At 47.8% G+C, this 22,767-nt stretch overlaps 1 protein-coding gene across 3 annotated transcripts in view; it reads left to right on the top strand.

The window, feature by feature from the left end:
- LOC117217024 (GATA-binding factor C-like) overlaps positions 1-22,767 on the top strand; it is an 89,780-nt gene that overhangs the window by 7,113 nt on the left and 59,900 nt on the right. For all 3 annotated transcript variants that reach the window (XM_033464296.1, XM_033464297.1, XM_033464295.1), the window contains exons 2-3: positions 2,454-2,911; positions 17,508-18,749. In XM_033464296.1, coding sequence (XP_033320187.1) covers positions 2,728-2,911; positions 17,508-18,749 — 1,426 coding nt within the window. In that variant the 5' untranslated portion in view covers positions 2,454-2,727. The remainder of the gene's footprint in view (positions 1-2,453; positions 2,912-17,507; positions 18,750-22,767) is intronic.

Genomic DNA, 22,767 nt, shown 5'->3' with positions numbered 1-22,767 from the left:
TTTGACGATTCCACCGTCCGTCAAACTTCATCTTCTCCACCGACGTCCTTCGAGCTTCGAACCTTTTTTTCGTCTCTGTATCTCTCGAGATACCTGGATTTTTTCAATTATTCTATCGATAAAAGGAGATATAGCGCACGAGAGGTGGAGAAATTACGTGGAATGGCAGAATGAAATATTGCAAAGCTACGCGTCTTTTCGTAATATATTTATCGAAATACAACGTTCATTTCGGCCGATGAGGACAGTCGTAGAACGACGTGATTAGATTCTGCGTTAGAAGACCCAGGTTGGAAAAGGCGCGGGGAAAAATGCGTGAAACGCAGCAGCGTAGATTCTCTTGGGTTATTTTCGACTCGTCTAATCTTGTCTAAAGTCATTTGGTAGTTTTCTTATCGGCTGGCGAGCTTGCTTATCTCGATGGTCGAAACATTCAGGCCCACCTCACGATTTCAAGGAGTGATCAGCCGAAAATATCGACGCCGGCGATCGCGATCGTCTTTCCGCTTGTCTCCCGCCATCTCTGCCGTTTGCTTTCGCGCGATTCGCTTCCTCCAGCGACCCTTCGTCGTCGCGTAACGCGAAAATCGCACTTGGGCCGGCGAATTCTGTCATTTCTCCATCGTCCCCTCCACCCGTTTCCACGAGTTCCGCAATTTTTCTTAGCTTTTGGTAGAATCACCGCACGACTCTGGGTATCTTTAGATTTTAGTCGGAATTTATGCAGAGGTTTTAGGTATTAAGGATCATCCGAGACACTTGGCCGTACAGTTCTTCGATTTTCCAAACGCGAAATAAGACGAACAGCCACGAGAAAAGTAGTCGTCGATCGACGCGTTTTTCGCCTGCTGTGGACGTGCAATAACTCGAACGGCAAAGTCGGCGAATTCGACAGAATCGTAATCGCTTGGAAATGGAATCGAAGGAATCGCGTATTTGGCTGCGGTTTCGCTCGTCAACGATATCGCGGACGATGATAGCTCGGAGGTTACAAGCTGCGAGGTTGTGCACTTTTGTCTAAATAGCGGAAAAATTGGCGATAATTATGAGCGTAATTATTGAATTATAATTAGCGTGGAGAGTAGCGAGAGGCGCGAGGAATTATTGGAACCGCGTAGAGGCCGATTTCGTGCTGTTAATCTTATCGCCAGGCTTTTTGTGTATATCTTATCGGATCTCGTTCTCGAGTATTTTGTTTGGCCTGGACATATAATTTTGAAAACGCCTCGTCCCTCCGTCATCGACTACTTCTACGTACGTAATATATTTTTCTAGCAATTCTGACGGCCATTACAAACATCTATTTCCACAAATTTCTTCCCATTTTTATCTAATCCGCCGTGTTTTCGAGGGGCCGCGAAGAGGCGATCCTCTGCGACGATGTTGCCGAGAAGGAGCAAAGTTCTTGCAACCAGCGTATTGTCATTTTCACGCGTAATGTGTACAGTTACGTGTCGTTGTCAACAGCTGACTGGTTGCAATCGAATTATACAGCAAACGGTTCCATAGCTGTAAATAAATAGACGAGAAAAGACATCGTCCATCGCGGTGGTTTTCCGACCGTACAACGCTCTATCGATATCGGACGATCGGTCCTTTCGGTTACGTCATCCACGACCTTGATCATCGACTGTGTACCCGGGCCGATTGATAAATCATTTGGAGGCACTCGATGGTCGAGTGGGCCGAGCACACATCAGTGTCGCCTGACTGAAGCGCGCAGATCGGGAGCTAATTAACCGAGATCTGTCGGAGCGATCGGCTATCGTGATCGCGGACGGGTGAGTCTGGCCGCGAATTTCTTGGTTTGTTCGCGCGTTTATCTGCGAAGATCTGGCCGAGAGATCGACCCGCCGCCGCCGGCCGGAAGGAAGAGCCGTGGAAATTGGCCGGTCGATCGACGCCAGCGCGACCAACATTCGATTACCATCTTAGATCGGTTGTTCGCGCTGCTAGTGCCTTTTCCCTCTGGTTATCTCGCTCCTTTTCACGAAATTCGCGTGCATCCTGGCGCGTATTTGCGGAAGAAAACAGCGACGTTCCCGTGTCTTCGATGATCCGCGTCTAATCGCCTAACCAGACGAACCGACTGTTCGCAACCGGATCGCGTGCTTTTCGGTGGCCACGTCTCCAGTTTCGGTGATGTTCGCGTTGCGTAACCCGCGAATGACATGTTTTTATTTTAGTAGCAGCCGGAGCGGAGTTAGTAATTTTCGACAAAACGACGTACGACAGCTTTGACCTTGCGAAATTTCAACGTTCCGCGACAATGCCTCGCTTCGTTTCGCGATACGCGCGGTTACGTAGTTTCGTAAAATCGCTTGCGGACGAGCAAGAAAATCGATGTACGTTGCCACGAACGAAGCGAGCGACTAACTTACGGACCACGCTGTGTACGTACCTTTCCACTGCGTCCACTAATCGCACACGCATTTTCTTCTTTGTCGTTGCAGAAGGCGGGGTCAGAGACAGATTTTCCTCGCGATCGTGAACGAAGCGCCAGGATCACCTATGACCTGGCCGAGCGTCTTCAGTAGGACCACGCTTCCGGCAGAGAGGCGTTTTTGGCAGCGTTCCTAATCCCCTTTCCATTTCCCTTCCCCCTCGCGTCCCCCTACCCCCGTGCATCCTTCCTGGTTCTCCCCCTGCTGGAGCAACCCCCTCTCAACGATCCGATCGTCGACCTTTCACCCTTCCGCTAGTCGCAAGAACAGCATTCTCGACAGGATGGACATGAGCAGCGAGTCGAGCGCGGCTAGGTGGTACGAGCCCCCTAGGTCCACGCTGGAGCCGCCCTCGGGGGGCGCAGGAGTCGCCGGAGTCGTCGGCAATCCCACCGATTACAGGGGTTACTACCCCCACGCAGGACCAACCGCCCATCACCCCGCAGCCGCCGCACATTACGCTCACAGTAAGTGTAATCATTTTGTTGTTTTTCTCAGCAGCGTTTCTCAAGTACGCTTCGTTACCGCACTGCGAATTTTCAATGCGAATTCACATTTTCCACGGTGTAACGAAGCGTCCTTACCGAGGCGAGTATTTACAGAAAACAACGTACTATCAGATTGTCGGAGAAGCGTCTTTCTTTCGCGAACCTGTCTTTTACAACGCGAAGCCAAGTGTGTGAAATGTCGCGCTCTTTATCCCAAGAGAATAAAATCGATCGTACGTAATTCGAGAAAATAATATAAAAGAAAAAACACCGTGCGTCTGTTATTTGCTCGTAAAACGAAAGACAGTTCGAAGACAACCCGATAGTTCAGACGTCCATGTGTTTTCGATATTTCGTTGGTTCGGGTCGCGTGCGTTCCAGTTTCAAATCCGCGCGCTGTAGTCGTAATAATTTCCATTTTCCGGTGTGTGTTTCGGGCGTGTTCTTTTTTTTTTTTTGAGATTAGAGCGGCGGAGTTACAGTCAGTAGTCGATCAGTTATCAACCAGTTATCAACGAATTATCAGCGATCTAATTAACGGTCCTATTTTACGACTTCTACATTTTACGAGCGTCTCAGCGAATATAGCCAGTATACTAATTTATTATTTGAAATATATTGTATGGTTCAACAAGAAGCAATAATATTTAATAAATCTCACGATCAAACGTCCTCTATACAAGTCCTGTACATTGGAAGGTGTGGTTGGAATTATTCCGTTTCTTTCGGCAAGATCGTGCAGGGTGCTGGCCGAATTTACAGATAAGATATCATTACGTTTGCTTAGGCAAATACGCCTACGGCACGTAACCTGTATCTTATCGTCGTCTTCGCCGAATTCTTCTCGCTTTTCGGTGAAAAGAGACACTCGATTTCCAGTTGATCGATCGATAGATAAAGCCAAAGGAAGCTTCTTTATCGCGACCGATCCTACTCGAATCTGGATTTTCCCTTTTTTGCACGTTAACCCTCGGTGTAATCGACGAAAATGTTCGAACGTCCTATTCGCGAAACGCCGCATGTACAGCGATAATTTTACTCTCAATTTTCCCTTACCGTAACGAGTGCCGTCTCGACGTATCCGCCCGAGTGAAAAGTCACTGGAAATTACGATACAATTTCACGATGAAGTCGCATACGTGCGTGACACGCATTGCTACGCGTTCACCTTGCCTCTTCCGTCGCTGCTTGGTAATTGTAATTTATTCTATCGATAATTGCTATATAATACATATATATATGTGTGTATGCGTAATAATTATTACGTTAATGATTATAATTCGTAGTTTGGATGCTAATAAACAAGTAGCCCCGGAACGCGACACTTTGTATAATCTCGTAAAACTTCCCTTCGTAACTGCAACCATAATTTACTCCGTATGGGATAAGTGTACGGGGTAGCCGGTTAACCGCTTGTGTAAAAAGCGTGGGTATAAATAAGTTTGTCGTGCTTCGTTATACAAAATATTTCGCGTAAATTTTTCTCGCTTGAAACGCGAATCGACGTGAAACTGTCTAAGGAAACGAGAAGGAAACGTCTGGCGATACTTTGTCATAGAACGTTTAACGATTGTCCAAGGGAATATAGAAATTGGTTATCCACACACAGAGGTTAAAGATTAAAAATTGGCGGAGGGAAGGGGTTGCCGCTGGCGTGCGGCGGTGTTTCCACCCCCAACAGTCGTAAAACTGGCCGACATACTCGCACGGGGTAGAGTACGCGGGTCGCGTCGGCTGGTTTTTTCGCGTGTCTCTCGTGACTCGGTTCAACGATCGGCTAATGGCGTCTTGGTCTAGCTCGTTAATTACCACGCGGATATTTAATTATGTCGTCGTGTCCAGGCTGCCCTCCGGGGCACTAAAAAATTCCTGGAAATTTTGCAAAACATCAGCCTGGCTGCACGAAACTCTCTCCTCTTGCCGTTAAATTCTTTCGGCGGCGTTCTTTTTTCGCGGTTAACGATTCCCATGGTCGACGGTTTCTTTCGAAACTGTTGGCCATCGTTTCACGCGAAGACGGACGATCGCGTACTCGCCGGAAGTGGATGGAACGCCGGCCTCGAATTAGAGGCGAGTACGGCGATTGAAAAGTAACATGCTGCTTCTTAACCTCGAGGCCGGCATCTCGGTGCGCAATCGAGCCTCGATTATCCACTTTCGAGCACGCGACCGCGTACGCCGAAACGGCGGCTCTCTTTCTCTCTGTCTGCTGCTCGGCGGTTCTCTCGAACCCTCCACACCTTTGGCAAATGACTTTTCGTTTCCAGTCGACTATTTCACCGCGGCCGTCAGAACCAGCTCTACCCGGTTAACTCAACCCCGCCGCGATCCTCGAAATTTTATGTCGCGGTTCTATCACCGGCAAAAACGCCTTTAAAACACGTTGACTGCCACGGCAAAGTTTCCGGTAGGACCGCGTTACCCGTATTCGGGTGGCGCTTATTCGACTACTTGCGAAGGATCGTCGTAGGTTTTTGAGAAGATATTCCAAAGGAAATAATAAAACTATCGAATTGTTATAAAAATAACTTGACAACAAGTACCACCGGACGACACTAACTAGCGTCGAACGACGGTAGCGCAGTGGTTAGCTTCTTAGGTTACGAACGGTTCGGGTCGTCCCGGGTTCAAATCCCGAATTTTCCGAATTTTCCTAGTGCGAATTTTCTTCCACGAAAAAATGAGAAGAAAAGCAGCAGTACACCAGCAGTGACATCCACGCCACAGCAGCTACAATTATCACGATCTGAGTAATATGAAAATTGGTTTATTGAAAAAATAGTTTACTCGCATTACTGAAATATCGATGGGAGTAGCTCTAGCACAGCAGCACGCGTGGCCTCTGACGGAGATTTCAGTGAAAACGCGCGTGGCAGTCAACGTGTTAACGTGTTCAAATCGAAAGAAGAATTCACACTCGTATCGATAACGATTCTCTGGTATTTCGCTGAAGACTGTGACACAGGTAGAGTTCTCTTCATATCGAAAGGAATAGAGAATAATCTGAGCGAAAGAACGCCGGGTTAACCAAGCCTGGCGAAGTTTCAACGGGCCTCCATTTTCTCGTCGTTGGTTGTCTGTTTGCGCGTCGCTTTTCGCCCGTGTGTGTAACGACGAGGCCGAGAAAAAGCGATAGCGCGTACGGTCTAGGTAACGCCGATAGTTCTCGGTTCTCCGTCGCTGGCCAAGCATGAAAAAGCAAAGAGGACAGAGAAGAAGAAGCTGGAGAGAAAAAGAGCGCAAAAGGGACGGAGAGAGGAGAGACAGGAGAGTTGGCGGTGGGACAGAGGAGGGAAAGGAGCCAAAAAGTGCACGAAGAGGCACGAAACTCGATACAGCCGGTCGGATCTCGAGGCCCTGGAACGCGATATCCCTGATTCTTGCCGACGTGCATGGATCATACTCGGTCCTCTGTTAACTCGTGCTGCGCTAAAAAACCAGCGCCCTAATCGGAATCAAATCTCTATCTGTCGTTGGAGCCGCGGCTGCTCGCCATCCCTGCGACTTCTTTACGACTTCTCTCCGCTCTTCTTTCCCTCTTTCCTCTTTCTTGCGCTGGCTGCGTCGGTGCTTGACCCCCTGACACCGCCGGCCATGGTCCTCAGGAATTCCTGCTGGCCGTGTGAGAACGTGTTTCCAGAGCAAGCAGTCGTTTCTCCGTCTTACCAACCTCTGATTATCGCCTCCGATTGAAACGTCACTACCTGTATCCTCCCCGTCATCCATCAGTGTACCAGTCGCTGTTTTGACAGCCGAAGCCTCGCCAACCTCGCGAGCAACAGACTCGAGCACGCGTATCGTCCCACACGGATTCTTCCACTCGATCGAATCGAATCCTGTTTCACGAAACGACTGCCACGCCAGGAATTTCTTACAGAGAGGGCGAGGGGGGGGGATGGTCGTTGAGAATTTTTGACGAAAGTTTGACGGGTTTTCTAGCGAAAATTCTGTTGGTGCACGATTAGCGGTAGATCCTGGATTTCTCTCTATGTTCGTGGGAAATTTTTATATTTCAATTATGCGTGCATTTTGTTACTCGAAAGTGAGTTTAACGCTAGAGCCACCGACGATTGAAACGTGTACGGATCGCGTAGGAAGAAAATTAGCGTGGAAGATAGGCAGGAGAATAGGCGAATAATCGAAGTCAGAAGGGAAACGTTCGTCCGTTTATTTTACGAAGAATCGTTCAAAGTTTCAAATATGCGTCGTCGTTGCAAGCGTACGAAACTCCTATGGAAAATCACGAATTGACCGCTTCGACCAGCCTCTGGCGTATACCTGCTTGCACTAAATGACGTAAAAGGACGAGGTAATATAATATTTCTGCTTTCTGTAACAGTTGCTAGGTAGAACAACTCCGTATCAGTGGCACCACTTGTTCCATCGCTATTCTAAAAAATACTCGTCGGCGTGAAAAATGCGCAGTCCAGTCGTTGGAAACGTACGATCGCTTGCAGTCTCGGGTCGTCCGAATCTGCCAGCCTGCAGGCTCGTTAGAGAAACGGTTCCCGGAGGATGTTTCTGTCCGCGAGTGATCGATCGAGGAAAGTGCCACGCGGATCGGGGGCGTGCAGGGCGATGGGTAAAAAATAAACAAGACAGGCGGACGCTCGCGCTCCCCGGGATGCATAATACACACAGTGGTTGCGGCAGACAGGAAGGAAGCGCAGCCAACCGCGAAGCCCACGGGCTCTCAGAGAGGTGCATACGTAATTGCAGGCCACGCGGGAGGCGCTGCTTTTGTAGGTTACCCTCTCCTCTCTTTCTTTCTCTCTCTCTCTCTCTCTCTCTCTCTCTCTCTCTCTCCTCTGCCTTTTTCCCTCTTTCTGACTCCCTCCCTGTCCTCCTCTCTCTCTCTCTCTCTCTCTCTCTCTCTCTCTCTCTATTCCTCCATCTCTTCCTATCTCTGTTCTCGACCTGGCGATCCTCCTGCTGCGCTCCTCTCGTGCGTGTTTATCTCGGTCGTTTTATCTGGCTGGCGTTGCACCGCGCGTTTTTCCGTCTATCCGCTCCGTCTCTCGCATTTTTCCTTCTCGCTTTCCTTCGTCTACCTGCGGCCGCTTAATTGCTCTATTTACCCCCTGCTCGCTTCGGTCTCCTGGCTGCGTACGACCCCGTCGAAAGTTTCGCCGTGCAACAACGAGCGCGGAGTCTGGTTTCGTGCGAGCGAACTGCGGAGGCCCGCCGCGACGAGCCAGCCGGAGGATCCGCCGGTCGAACACGGCGCACAGGTCGTGCAAAACTCGCGACCGCCGCCATCTTGCGCAAATGCACACGCCAACCGAAGGCGGAGCCTCTCCCGGGGCTCTCTCTTTCTCTCTTTCCCGGTTGCGTCTGTCTTGCTGGCCTCTCTCTCCCCCGGAGAGACCAGAGTCTCGCGAGGCAGATGCAACTCGCGATGCAGCTTCGCCGCGATCAATCTTCCTCCTCGTTCTTGCTTCTCTCTCTCTCTCTCTCTCTCTCTCTCGCTCGCCTCTGGCTAAGAGGGTTCCTCTGGACTCTCGAGTCGAGTGCAGCGAGTCGGTAGCCCCCTCTCGGTGTCACGATTCGACGCTACGCTCGCCCTCCGCCTGGCGCATTTTTTACTTTTATCCAGAGGTCAGCCAGTTTCCTGGACCCGCGATCCGTTTTCTTTCGAGCTGTCGCGAGCGCTCCGGGCTCCTCGCCGTGGATTCTCGGTTTCGGGCTGCGCCTCGTTCACCCGTCGGTGACGGCGACCAGAAAATAAGAGACGAAAAATCGATCTGGTGGTTTCTTCTTGCGAATAATTGGCGAGCGCTTAAGAGAGCTCGCGGCGAGGAAAAAAGAATCGATAAAGCCGGGGCAAGCGTATGGGGTGAAATTGCATGTTATTACGAGAAAGCCGCTGGTGGCGGTCGACGACCAAATGAGACGTTATTTTCTCCTGGAATTTCGTACACGCCGTGAATCTTATTACGACCGAGGCGCGGTCTCTCCGCCCCTCGCTGCTTCCACCCCTCCATCTGGCCTTTTTCTTTTTCCCTTTGTTTGCCATCGTAATTCCGCGATTTACGACGTGCCGTGGCGAAGTATTTTCGCGAAAATAACTATCCTTAATCTTGACGTGTCTTTAATGCTGGCAGATAAGTCGCGTTTCGTCGGTAGCGTTCGATGAACTCGAAAACTCTGGCCTGAAGCCGTTGCGAACGAAAATCGCGAGAAAAATCGCTGTTACGTCGGTTAAACGAGTGGTCGGTCTGTGGCGACACTCGACACCACAAATACCGCCACTCGACGTAAACAACTAACGGACAACGGTAGCGCAGTGGTTAACGCATTAGGTTACGAACGTTCGGAACGCGGGATCGAATCCCAGCGATCGAAGTCCGATTTTTATTCCACGATTCTAAATAGGAAGAAAATATAGCAGTGCCCCCAGCAGCGACATCTACAGCCACCAGCCACAATCATCACGGACACGACTTATACACACCTCAGGTCGATTCGTGGAATCGCGGACTGTTAAGGGCGATAGATGGCTTAATCGCGGAACGGTGCGCGACGATTGCTCGATGACTTACTCGAGCAAAGAAGAGGCGACGTAACGAGGGAATAATTAGCGGAGGCGACGGGGCCTTTCCTTGAAATAGCGACGAGAGCCGCGCATAATTCACGCGATTTCCTTTCTCGACGCGATTTTCTCCTGGCTGGCTCGCAGTGAATGAAATGGCCGCGCTCCTTATCCGCCGCGATCTCTCGCCTCAATGGAAAACAAGCGTCGGCGAAATGGCCGCCAGAAATCAATTTCCATGCATTGGCCGGTGTTGAATCAGCGTGGTTAAAAATTCGTGCATCGACAGGCTTCCTTGCTTTCTCGTTACGTCTTTTTATACGTTTGTATACGTCGATAGGGAAAGGCTCGTCCTTTGAAAGCGACGGCCCGACGCTTTCAATCCTTTCCAGCCTTTCACACTCGTCGCTCGTTCACCACGCCTTTGCACAAAAGCCACGCGGCCACAGCCAACGGTTACCTCGGGGCGGCTAATTATTTGGAGTGCAGCCGCTTTGATGTCGAATGCCGACCCAAACGGAGATACGTCGCGCCGCTTTCCATTCACCGGATAAATCGCGCACAGAAGATTTCGCGCCTCTGGAAGCTCCACCGATGATGAATGAGAGAATCCTCTGCTTTTTCCATCGCGCCGCTCGCTTAAATCTCGCAGTCGCGCGCAAGTATCCCGACACTTGGTGCGATCCAATTGAAAGATCGATATCTTTATCGCATTTTCAAAGCTTATGGAAATTGCATACGCAACGTCGGATATCCGGCGACTCGCGAGACCGTACCGCGTTCGACCTTGAAACGTCTCATCACGCGCTAACTTGTCTTCTTCTGTTCGATGGTAAGCTCGTATTGCTTCCGACCTACGCCACCGTGCGCGAGTATTTGGACAGCCGGTGCAGCAATCCGATCGAAAGACCCCCGCTACTTTTATTACATTTTCCGCGTTAGAAAAATCGTCGCGTATGTAGCGTCGCGAGATCGCACCGTGTTGGACATTGAGACGTCTGATCGCGCTGATTTATCTTCTCTTCGGAGAATAAATTCGATAAACTCAACGTACCGTGTTGCTTCTGACACATAGAATCGTGCGCAAGTATTGGAACACTTGGTACAATTCAATCGGCAGATTGGTATTCGTCGAAGCAGGTTTCGCTTTAGGGAAAACTCCACGTCTTTTCTAAGGTTTAGTTTTCTTAGCCCGAGAACCCATTGAGTATTTTTTAGTGCTAAAGCAATTTGAAGGTTTCTTAGTTTTCTAGGAACGTGCGTTGCACGGACGATGCAACGGGGTACGGACAGGTCAGTTTTTCGTAATTGTATAGACACCCATAGAACCCCATAGCTTCGAAGCTCTTTCGTAAAGCAACGCTCTACAAGCAACATTCTTCTTGTAGTTAGATTTGCTTAAATATTTTTCTTTATTATTTAATTTGGACCTTACAATTTGTCTAGTTGGACATTTGGTAAATTTTTCTAGTTTAATTGATGTAGTTCATAGGACACCATCTTCGAGTCACCAGTCGAGTCACACCAGTCAAATTCACTGGTTTTACAATTTTATTTTCAAATTCCTACTTCATGTTGTATTTTCTTTCCGCAATTTCGCAAGGATAACTAAAAGAATAATATAATGAATTTTATTTTGTTTTCTATGTATTCAAACTGAGAATAATTTCGTATTAAGGCTACTTATACCAATAACAGTCAAAATGTAAAAGGATCCTGCGATCTGTTTATCGAATCTCAATTAACCAGTTTCCCCGTTTTCTACGACTTGCCACGCGTTTTTCAAATTTTTACCGCGTATCGTTCGATATCAGTTATCAGGAAAATTCCGGATCGATCGCTGGATCGCTAGATGCTAACGCTAGAAATACCACAGCAGTGAAAACGACTGGTTCTACGATTTTATAAATGTCTTTTTTTTTTTTGTTAATTTAATTCTTTACATTTGTCCAACTTGGACATTTGGTAGAATTTTTTAACTGTAATTTTATAAATGTGTCGACTCTTATTTAGGGATCATTGTCTTAGATGGATTAATAACATCAAAAATGTACTACATACCATGGAATTGTTTCTGTGAGAAGTAACAAATCAATAAATATACAAGTATTCTATTATTAGGTATTTTTTAAAGACCTGTCATTTTCACTAGTTTTGATAGAAATAGCTTCGTGTTCGTCCACGCATCTCCTCTCTCTCTCTATGAGATAAAAGCTTAACAGTATTTTTATCAGGTACGTTTGCAAAGCTACGTTAGAAGAATCTTTCTCTGCTGCTAATTCCTTGCTTCTTGCTATAACCGCGATATTACCTGCTCCGCTAAATTGCAAGTAAAACGTAGAGTACAACCGTATTTATCTTTGATAAATAGCTGACACTTGATCGAATCTGTAAGAATTCGCGGAACGTGGTTGAAAACACACAAGTATTCCACTTATTCCAAGATCTCAGCACTCAACAAATACGTTTATATTCGCTGAATTTAGATATTTCCGTGGAATCAATGTTATCCACTTTCGATTATTGCTTCCTTATTTATAGCAATTAACACGAGCTATTTATTTGTATCAATGCTACTAACCGTATCTGTTGGATTGGCAACTAAGAGATTGCGGGTTTTGTCATTACCACCTAATTTATTCGTTCGCCTAATTCATTACCACTTAATGACAAACCCCGCAATCACTTAGTTGCCAAGCCACTAGATGTGATCTACGTACGTGACGTGTACGAGATGAGATCGGAGACGAGAATCGGTGCTCTATAAAAGTATCTGTTTAAAAGCACAGAAAACTCTTATGCGCGTATCGTACGCGTTATATAACGCGTTTTGCAATTTCATCGACACTGCAACGACTCGCACGACTGTCGTGATTCATCGTCGAACTTGAAATCGACGTTGGTTAAAAAAGTATATAAAAATTGCAAGTTGTTTATCGCAGACGTGAATTTACTACAAAATCCTGAAATAGCGCGAGCAATCATCTCGTAACATAAGTGTCGAACATTATCCTACTAAATAAGTTTGAAGATCTGTCAACGCGACGGCTAGCCGAGTCGTTTGAATCGCGAAAAGAAATTCAACTGAAGTATACTTATCGATAATTTCCACGCGACCAGGTACACTTACGCTCGTCGATGTGCACGTTCTGTACGCGGAAACGTCGGAATTAGGAGCGAAAGTCTGGAAAAGAGGTAGGCGTGATCGTTCTAATTAATCTCGGCTCGAATTAGTATGCGCATAGTGCGCGATATCGCATCTATAGGCGCGCATCTATGCCACGTAGAAAACGAGCTGTGGAAAAAGGCGCTCGAGGGCCAGCAACGATCGCACGCAAATTCGTCTGCTGGAATCGAAAGGAACACGGCGGCGAGCTACGCCGATCCGGTTGCTAGATATTCAGCCGACGAGTCAATTATCATATTAACAGCCGGAATGTCGTATCGCGACCGGTGTGACTTATTGCATCGAATATTTTCAACGCGCGTGGGCGTAGTCTGGCGAGGAGTCGTCGCGATCGAGTAAGCGATTAATGGATCCGATCTAGATTGCGCGTAGATCTCGCCGCTTTATCGTTGGCCGATCGTGTAGCAGTAGCTGCAGCTCTAGTGGAGAACGTACGTCGCGTCGTTCGACGACGTCGAATTCCTTCCGCGAAAACAGGTTTCCACCGAGAGACGAACGAACCACGTTCTTTTCCTCTTTTCCATTATTCCTGTCGTTTCGTGCTTCTCAAAAGAGTTTTCAAAAGATCCACTGCCATCGCGGATCCACCAACGCAGCCACCTTTTCTCGCCGGTATATCCTGTCGCCCATCAGCTCCCATAAATAGATGTTTCGATACGAAATCTTATCCCGGTGTCTAAGGTGAGGATTTGCCAGCTTAGCTTAACCCACGATTCCTCTAGCAGCCAGCAACCAACTATGTCCGTTTGAATCGCGAGCAGTGCGATCGCGCTCTTTACATTTTGCGTGGAAAGGTGCCAATAGATTTGGACGCTGCCGACTGACGGTATTTTGTATTTCACTGTTATCTTCTCAGTAACTTTTATCGAACGAAACTTGGAATATTCATAAAATAATAGCAAGCATGTTTAATAATATAGATGTATTTGACAAAGTAAGAAACACGACGAATGCTATTGTCTTATTAATCGATTAACGTTATTAACGCTGTTCAGGATTTTTCCAACCTGTTTCTTCAAAGACCCCCAAACGGATATTCTGCCTGACGCTGGAGTTTTTCCTGGGTTTTCAGTCTTCTTAGCGACTGCCTTTAGCTCGTTGTGTCTCATACTATTGTCCAATCGACGATAGCTTAGGTGTATCTTAAATCGTGTAAACTAACGTTGCACGCCATCGTAATTCACCATGAACTTGTCTCTCTATTTTACGTTCTATCGTTTTCGTGTCGCCGATATTATCCCGGACTTTCTTCGGTTTCGGTGTCTCTACGTAGTTTCCAGTATCTCAGGTTTCGCCTGTTCACTTTCCACGCGCTTTCCTTGCTTTCCCGACGCTCGTCTGCGACGTTCGAGTAACAGCCCCATGGGAGCTTCTTCGTTGCAGTTGGGCGAAAAAATTCGTTAGCATAACGCGAATAACGCGTGCAAGTTGGGGATCGGGAAAAAGGAAAAAAGGCACGGTGCGAGGTGGAAAAGCGGCGCCATATTAGAAGCGACCTGTTTCCAAACGACCGCCTTGGGAATCGACGCCTAAGCAGCTCCTCGAGACTGCCTTAACGAGACCTCTTCGCCTTTTTCTGCTTTTCCCGGCGTCGCGACGTTTGCCAATCTCGTTGCCGGTGAAATGCACGCGTCGATCGCTCGCCCCACAGAAAAACTTACTCTCGGCCGTGGGTGGAGGAGAAGCGAGCGTGAACGTGAATGAGAATGTCTCGGGGATAACGAGAGATGCGGCAGCTTGCGAGATGGCGGCCGCAAAAAGCGGAGAGGACCGGCGCGCAAACGAACGAAAAAGAGCGAACGTCTCGCGGAGAAAGGAGAGGTAGCGGCATGATAAATATCCCTTAGCGCGAAAGTTTTTACCGAAGGAAGTGCGAACTGGCTTCTGCCCATCGTTCCATCCGCCACGTTGCAAAAATTAACCCGTGAAAATGACGGATTTCCGATTTCCCGTTCTTCCAGCTGCCGCAGACTTCGACGTATTTTTGCAACAGGATTTTCATCGATTTTTGTTTAGACGGCCGTGTAGGTCCGAATTATAATGATTTACGCGTAGAATGTTTAGGTTACACGTATTCGGACACCCATTTGCAGATCTTAGTTTCTTTCGTGAATTTATCGCGTCGTTTCACGATCTCGTTGTTGCTCTTGCACGACTTTTGTAATTGATGTTTATTAACAAATAACGTTGATGAAGCTATATCTGGAGACACGTCGTTACGTAGAGTAAAATTACCCGAACGTCTGCATCGCTCTGCTTTCGTGTTCATCGATCTTAGGTGGTTGATACACGCTCAAAGGCACAGAAATGCGTAGAAAGGTACAGAATCAGACTTTGCGACAGGCGAAAGTATGAAATGGATTGCGCGATGAAAAAAGACAGTTAAAATCATCCGAGAGCTTCTTTTATCGTTCGCATACCTTCGTGTCTCTCCTGTAAGCACCTCTTCGCTTACCTGCCTTTATGGTAATTAACCCTTTGCACTCCTATGTTGAGTGACTCGATGTCAGTTTTTATCTGAGGAGTTCCTTTGTCGAGTCCCACTCGACATCCTTTTATGTCCAAATCGATAGATGTCCTAGAAAAGCAGGATTGCATTCTGGAAATTGTATTAGGATATATGATACACTTAAAAATTAATAAAACAATTGAATAAAACTGGTATTTGAGTGAATATGCTTCTTCCTTTATTTATTTAAATTGTCTTATTTTTTAGTTGAAGTAAATTTCAAATGAAACACTTGAAAGCTGCTGGTAACGAAATTGAAATAAAATTCGCAGTGCAAAGGGGTAATTATTGCATCCTGGAAATTGTTTCAGGATATATCATACATTTAAAAATTAGAAAATACAACAATAGAATAAAACTGGTATTTGAGTGAATATGCTTCTTCCTTTATTTATTTAAATTGTCTTATTTTTTAGTTGAAGTAAATTTCAAATGAAACACTTGAAAGCTGCTGGTAACGAAATTGAAATAAAATTCGCAGTGCAAAGGGGTAATTATTGCGTCCTGGGAATTGTTTCAGGATATATCATACATTTAAAAATTAGAAAATACAACAATAGAATAAAACTGGTATTTGAGTGAATATGCTTCTTCCTTTATTTATTTAAATTGTCTTATTTTTTAGTTGAAGTAAATTTCAAATGAAGCACTTAAAAGCTGCTGGTAACATATTTGAAATAAAATTCGCAGTGCAAAGGGGTAATTATTGCATCCTGGGAATTGTTTCAGGATATATCATACATTTAAAAATTAGAAAATACAACAATTGAATAAAACTGGTATTTGAGTGAATGTGCTTCTTCCTTTAGCCATCTAAATTGTCTTATTTTTTAGTTAAATAAAATTTCAAAAGCTGCTGGTAACGAAATTGGAATAAAATTCAGAATGCAAAGGGTTAATATCAACATCTCTCGATTTCAGCGAAAAATAACTCGGAAATGGCGGGGCGACATGGAAAATCGATAAAACAAACTACCAAACACAAAGGTCCCGACATTTACGAACAGTAACGAAGAATGTGGCGCGAGGTATTTTGCAAAATTGGCGATCGCGAGCTTTCACCGAGATCTTGTTCTCTTGTTTACTTTCCATCTAATGCACGAGATCCAATTACAGGCGGGGCATCGCTGCATTCGATTAATTGCATGACGCTGCAGCTGCTCGTCCCGTGCTCTCCCTCTTCATATTACGTTTCATGCTCCTAAATTTAGACGACTTTCCACAGCAGAAGCACGTGCATCTTCAACTCGTCGTTCGTACCCAACTAAAACGTTCATCTCGATACGATCTCTCTCGATTGTCGCCGATTTCGGGCCACTTTCCTTCTGTTAGACGACAAAATTTCCGACGACCAAGTCGCTGCCGCGAGAACCGTAAGGCCACAGGTAGAGTCGTAAGTTTAGCGAGGAATACGGAGCGTGACGTCGACTCGAAGCTCGAATTAACGGCCGTAATTCAGCTGCGCTAAGGGGTGCAACGGGGTGGAGTTTGGCAAAACATTCGCTCGTTATCAGCGTATGCCGCCGAGGTGGCGGAGCAACGCCGGCAAGAACCATTCGATATATCGATCGTGCTCGTGCAACTTGCACCCGACGTAAGCAGGCTTGCGCCCGAGTCACGAATTTGCACGAAACGATTCCTTTTCGCGGAACCCGGTGGAGGCAATGGTTGAAGGAAACGCGAATCCTGGATAGGCAACGTTGCAACGTTCAAATCGTTAATGAACGTCTAATTATACCTAGCCAGAGGCGGAGTCAATCCTCTCTCTCTCTCTCTCCCTCTCTCTCTCTTTCTTTCTGGTACAAGGATGTACGGAATGTAAGGGTGAATGCACGATGGCGTACGTTAGAGGGATGAAAAAAGGGGGAGAAGCGATGATAGCGCGCGTGTCGAGCGAGAGCGGGCTTTGCGCGCGTAATTAAGATGTCCTCGGCAATTAGCTGCCTTTACGATCGACGTAAAAGCCGATCATTCCGCGCACGCACGAATCAGGTTCTTCTCTCGGGCGCAGGCAACGATCGCGTAGTTACGAGACCTGTGGAGCACGTCGCGTCGCGTCGCGACCATCTCTGTCTTCGGGCGTGGAATTGACGCGTTTGATAGTAGATCGACCACGTGCAACGATAAGCTCGCGGCCGAAGCTGGAACGCGAATACGATCGAGCATTGCTCTCAACGAGATATCGTGCAAGGTATCGTCGATTCTTTTCTTTTTTCGTCGAGATATCTGCGTTGTTTCGCACGAGGCACAGCTTAGATCTACGTAGATAGGGTGCCTGAACGTAGAAGATCGAGAAGGAAAAGAGCGAAGAGTCGTCTAACCAATCCGTTTCCGTGCGTTTTTTCAGCAAGGATGTCGAGCAGCGGCGTGACGAGCGGACCGGTGAGCCAGGTCTGTCGGCCGCACTTCCACAGTTCCGTGCTGCATCCGTGGCTATCGGGCAGCGGGGCGGACACCTCGAAGACGCCCTGGGGATTCCCGACGACGACAGGCTCGAGCGGCGGCGGCGCGGTCAGCGACGATAAACCGCAGAGCCCCCTGGGCTCGTCCCTGCCGCCGACCACCGGCAGCCTGTCGAGTCACGGCGGTGCCGGGGCTGGCCACCATCTGTTTTCCTTCCCGCCGACGCCGCCGAAGGACGCCACCCCCGACAGCATCACCGCCAGCACCACCTCCAGCACTACCAACAACAATAACAACAACACCAGTAGCGCGAACAACAACAACAACACGAGCAATCCTCTGTCAGGGTTAGGTGGCGGAGCGAGCAGCGAGTATCAGGCGGCGGTGGCCCACGCGGCGGCGATGGGCGTGTTCATGCACCATCAGGACGCGCTGGGTGCAGGGGGCGCGAGCTCCTGCGACGTAAAACCGAGCGTGATGCTAGGCCACCATCACGGAGCACCATCGCCGCCGCATCAGCAACACAACGGGACGACGAACACAGGAAACGCTGGGAACGGGACGAACGGCGGAGCGACCGGTCAGGTGAAGCAACGAGAAGGTAATAACCAGTCGGGCAGCGTGTCCGGCAGCCAACAGGCGAGCACCACGCAACAGCAACAGCAGCAGCAGCAACAGCAACAACAGCAACAAGAGGCTGCGTATCAGGGGAACAACGTGGCGGCGGGCGGTGGTGGCGGTGGTGGCGGTGGTGCGAGTTCACCGTCGTGTAGGGACAGTTACGCGGCCGCTGCCGCCGCCGCCGCCGCAGCCGCGGCCGCGGCTGCCTCCAACACCCACCATGCCACCTCCGGATCCCAGTACGACCCGGCAACCAGCGCGTATAACATGTACCAGCACCTGCAGTATCCTAGTACCACCCACCACCATCACCATCACCATCATCACGGCGCCTCCTCGTCGTCTTCTTCGTCTTCGTCCCACAACCCGCACAACGGGACCGCGGTTTCCGGTATTTTCGGGCATCACGCCGCCGCAGCCGGGGCCGGCAACGCGACCGGCGTGGCCGGCGTTAACGTCGACTCGAAGTTGTTGGTCGGTCACGCGCACGCCAACACGCCGAGCTCGCCTTCCGCGCAGCAGCAGCAGCAGCAAAAGCCCAGGAACAAGTCGAGGACGTCCGCCGGTAAGCGGCACGCCTACCACCTTTCCCTCTTACTTTCTCTTTTCTTTCGTTTTTCTTTTCTTTTCTTATCTTTTGGGTTCTCCTTGATTTTCCGAATTCTTTGGGTTTCAAAATGCAACGGCCTAGTCTCCGCAACATTCTAGCCAGTTTTTCGAAGATCCAAGCCGCGCTTCCAGACTACGATACAGAACTACGAACACGACATAATCGAACGTCGGTCCGATGGATTATTTCTCATAGGCTATCGCAATCGCACCGCGTATTTTTGCCCGTTTAACCAGATTTAAGATTCACCGACGCGTTACTCCACGCAGTCTAATCGCGAAAGTACACCGTCGGCGACGATCGACCGACCGTTTAGGATCATCGATGTTCGGCATAAATTACTTGCTCTCAATGGATTTTGCTTCCTGGTAATACCATTGTCGATCTATTGCATTCGTATCAGCCGCGTCTTGTAACGTGAAATGCTAAGCGAGGTAAAATTTCTTGGAATTGTTCGACGCTGGCCACAAAAAGTACCGGCACAGCATTGTATCGTAGCATTTACATAACCATTTGCGCGGTAGGTGTTTGTACACCGTGGTATTTATTACAACGTTATTATTTATCATCGTTGTACGTGTTATTCGCAATTAGTCAGCTATATCGAAGTATATGAAACTGAACTGCGCAACCTGACAAAATGCGCTTCGTCGTAAACCAGAAGCGTGTGAGTGCCAATATGTTTCGTAGCCACTGTAGGTACTCGATACTAATGGCCGGCAGTGTGAGCACGCGTATTGGCCGAAAGTGCCAACGTATACAAGTAGAATAACATAGCAACGCGTGACAGTGAGCGATAGAGAACAGAGTATCTACCTCGATCGTCTTTCTTTCGGTTATCTCGGTAGCTGCGCGAGTACCAACGTACTTACGGAGACGAGGCCGTGCGAGTGCTGTCGTTTCTGGTCTTGGACTTTTTCACTGTCTGGACGTAGCGAGTTCCACGCAGTAGAATGGCCAGTTCGTGATCGGACGAGCCTCGTTCCCACCGAAACGGCCGCACCCCATTTCACTTTTTCTTTCCTTTGGTTTCACGTTAACGCTTTTGGTTTCCTTAATTTTGCTTGCACGCACGAACCCCGGTGCACTCGACTATCCGCAAGCACTCGAAGCACCGGGATTCGCGCGGTTTTTCGCTTTCAGTTCCAGTATCCTTCGTTTGCTTTCACTTTTGTCACACCGGGTACTTTTTCCTTGGTTTTATTTATCGACTCGAGGTTCGCCTGCACGGCGTTCCTCGCGCCAATCGATATTCCTCGAGCACTCGTTCCTAGAATATAGCGAGGCACGAAGAACACCACTTCTTTCTCCAAGGAAAGAAACCTCGAGTCGTCTTTCTCTCTTTTTTTTTTTCTTTTTCAATTTTGTTCCGTTTTTTGATCCCCGAACGAGCTTTTGGTGGCGGTCGTCTTTCGCTTACGGTTCGTTGATACGAACGACCAACACGTCTCTATATATATATATATATTTTCTCTTTGTTTTTTTATCGAAACGAGCTGAGTGTTGTCGGCGAGAGGGAGACACACCGACGCGTATTTTTGTATTTTTGCCTCACCGATGTGTTTTTTGAGTGGCACCCGCGAGACGTCGAGCGTGAACAGCACCACACCTGATTGATTTTTATGACGAACGTGGATGCACAGGGCGGGACACCGAGAACGGCAACGCCTAGACGTCTCTGATTCCAAACGTATGACAATCTCGTTTATTCCTTTGAACAACGTCTATGTTATCGCAGACGTTGCACGGTAATGTCTCTCGATAATTGTCCGAAAATCGGCACAAGCGTCGACCAATTATCGGATCGTGGAATTGGCTCTGAAGCTGCAGATGACGCGTGCCATTTTGCATGGAACGTGGAAGAGGACAGCGCGAGTGAAAAAGGAAGAGACCCGAGGATTGGCTCTGGAGAACGAAGCATACCTGCGGGACAATATTAACCGCGGTGACGAAAGATTTTCAATTTTGTTATATACGTTGCACACTTAGCAAGGCGATATTCGCTCACGGCATATTTGCATATTTAACGACGTTGACTTATTTTCCGTCGTTAAACGCGATTTAAACTATACCGTGTTTGGTCTCGTTTTAATCAGAAAAACCTGGCAAACTGGCTGGTCAAGGTTTAATTTAAAAAAAGTCACAGGCAAAAGAGTTTCGTTATTGCGTTAGTATTGTCACGCTGACGTTTAAATTCGGATCGGATTACGCTGGTCAGCGGACGAGATTCGCGCTGCGTCAAAGGAAACTCTTGGAAGAAGCTGGTCTAGCGATGCGGATGACGACCGGACATTTATCAAGTATGTACACCACGCTGGGCAATTATCGAGACGTTACTGTTGCTCTTATTTTTTTCGAGGCGTCGGAGACGCTCGAGCGTCCGCTCGCAGGCGACTCGACTCGGCGCATTCCTTTCTCTGTGCCTTTCTCTCTGTATGGTTCTATTATATATATATATATTTTTTATAAATACACACAGGTGTAAGACACACACGCGCGGGCGAATCAGCACACACGTACCTGTTTTTTTTTTTTTTCTATGTATCTCTCTATCTCGATGTGGTGTGGCTACATGCTACTCGTTTTTTGGTTTTGTCACTGGCAAAAATCTCCCTCTCGAAAAGAGTCTGCGGACCAACGTTTTTGCCGTGCTTTCTCGCACGATTTTTCTCTGCGCCACGAAGCGTTCGACCGATCAACTCAACGGCCAATTCTTTGATTCGGAGAAACTGTGCCGCGGATACTCGAGCCGTTTGACGGAAAACTAAGGGGCGGCCACTCGCCACAGCTGGAAAGCGGCAGGAAAATCGGGCAAAACGGAAATCTGGGTCGTCGCTGGCGATCGAAGGGGAGGTAGAAAGGGCGAAGGGGAACGGGAATGGGAATGAAACGGTTGAAAAATGCCGGATACGTTGATTGCGGTAATAATAGCCGGTCTGCGGCGAGGACGGCGCGGCGTGGTAAAAATCCTAATTCCGGGAACAATGGCCCGACTTCGCGGCGTGGAAGTCCGCTAATTAAATCGACTTACGACACACACAACGCACAGCGTGCCAGCCTCGATGACTGCGAAGCCAGACAAATCCGTGGATCTTGTACAAAGCTACGACCAAACGTATCTAAATGCTCTTTTAAATCGCTAGAATTCCAACCATATTAATTACAACGAATATAACTTATACAGGGTGTTTCCTAATAAACGAGCGATGCTCGAGTAATCGTTGCGGTACCTAAAAGCGATAAGAACGTAGCTCGTATCCACTTGGGTTTCTTCGATCTCGTTTACGAATTTTCTGTTCTATCGTTTCGTATCTAATTCGTCTTCGGATATCGATGCGCGACTCCTTCGATACAGCCAGATATTTTTTAAATTTGTCGAGATCCTCGTTCGATTTTACGGCCACGTGTTCGAAGAACTTGAAGAGGTGTGGATTATACAAGAGACTTCGAGTACGCCCACGAGGAAATATGCAACGTACGCGCGTGCATTGAGACGCAAGGAAGTAAATTTGAGTACGAAGGTAATCAGATACGAAATGATAGGACACCAAACTCGTTACGCAAGTATATCTCGTAAACAAGATCAAACGGCGTCGATTGGAAGGCTTTTTTATCGTTTTTGAACGCTGTATCCGTTGCTGAAATATCGCTCGCTTGTTACGAAACACCCGTTATAGTTGTATAGTTCCGGTAATTGGAAAAAGAAAAAAAGAAAATCTAAAAATTCTTCGTTTTGACGAGTTGTTGTGGCGCAAAGGCTGTCCGCCAAGAGAACGGACAGCTTTTGCGCGAAAGAACCGCGTCACGCCGCGCCTATCGAGTCGAAAGTAAAAATTTAGCATTTCTAATTCGCGAGAGTTACGAGAGTCTCGAAATACACGCGACGCGTATAATTTTCATCTTCGTTAGAACGTTTCTTTCGGCTAATAGCCGTAGAGAGATTTCTCTGCCGCGGATGCTTTTATTAATTAAT

Source organism: Bombus bifarius, unplaced genomic scaffold (genome assembly GCF_011952205.1).
Source record: "Bombus bifarius isolate JDL3187 unplaced genomic scaffold, Bbif_JDL3187 scf7180000007974, whole genome shotgun sequence".
Taxonomy (NCBI): Eukaryota; Metazoa; Arthropoda; class Insecta; order Hymenoptera; family Apidae; genus Bombus; species Bombus bifarius.
This window is presented reverse-complemented; position numbering and strand designations above follow the sequence as displayed.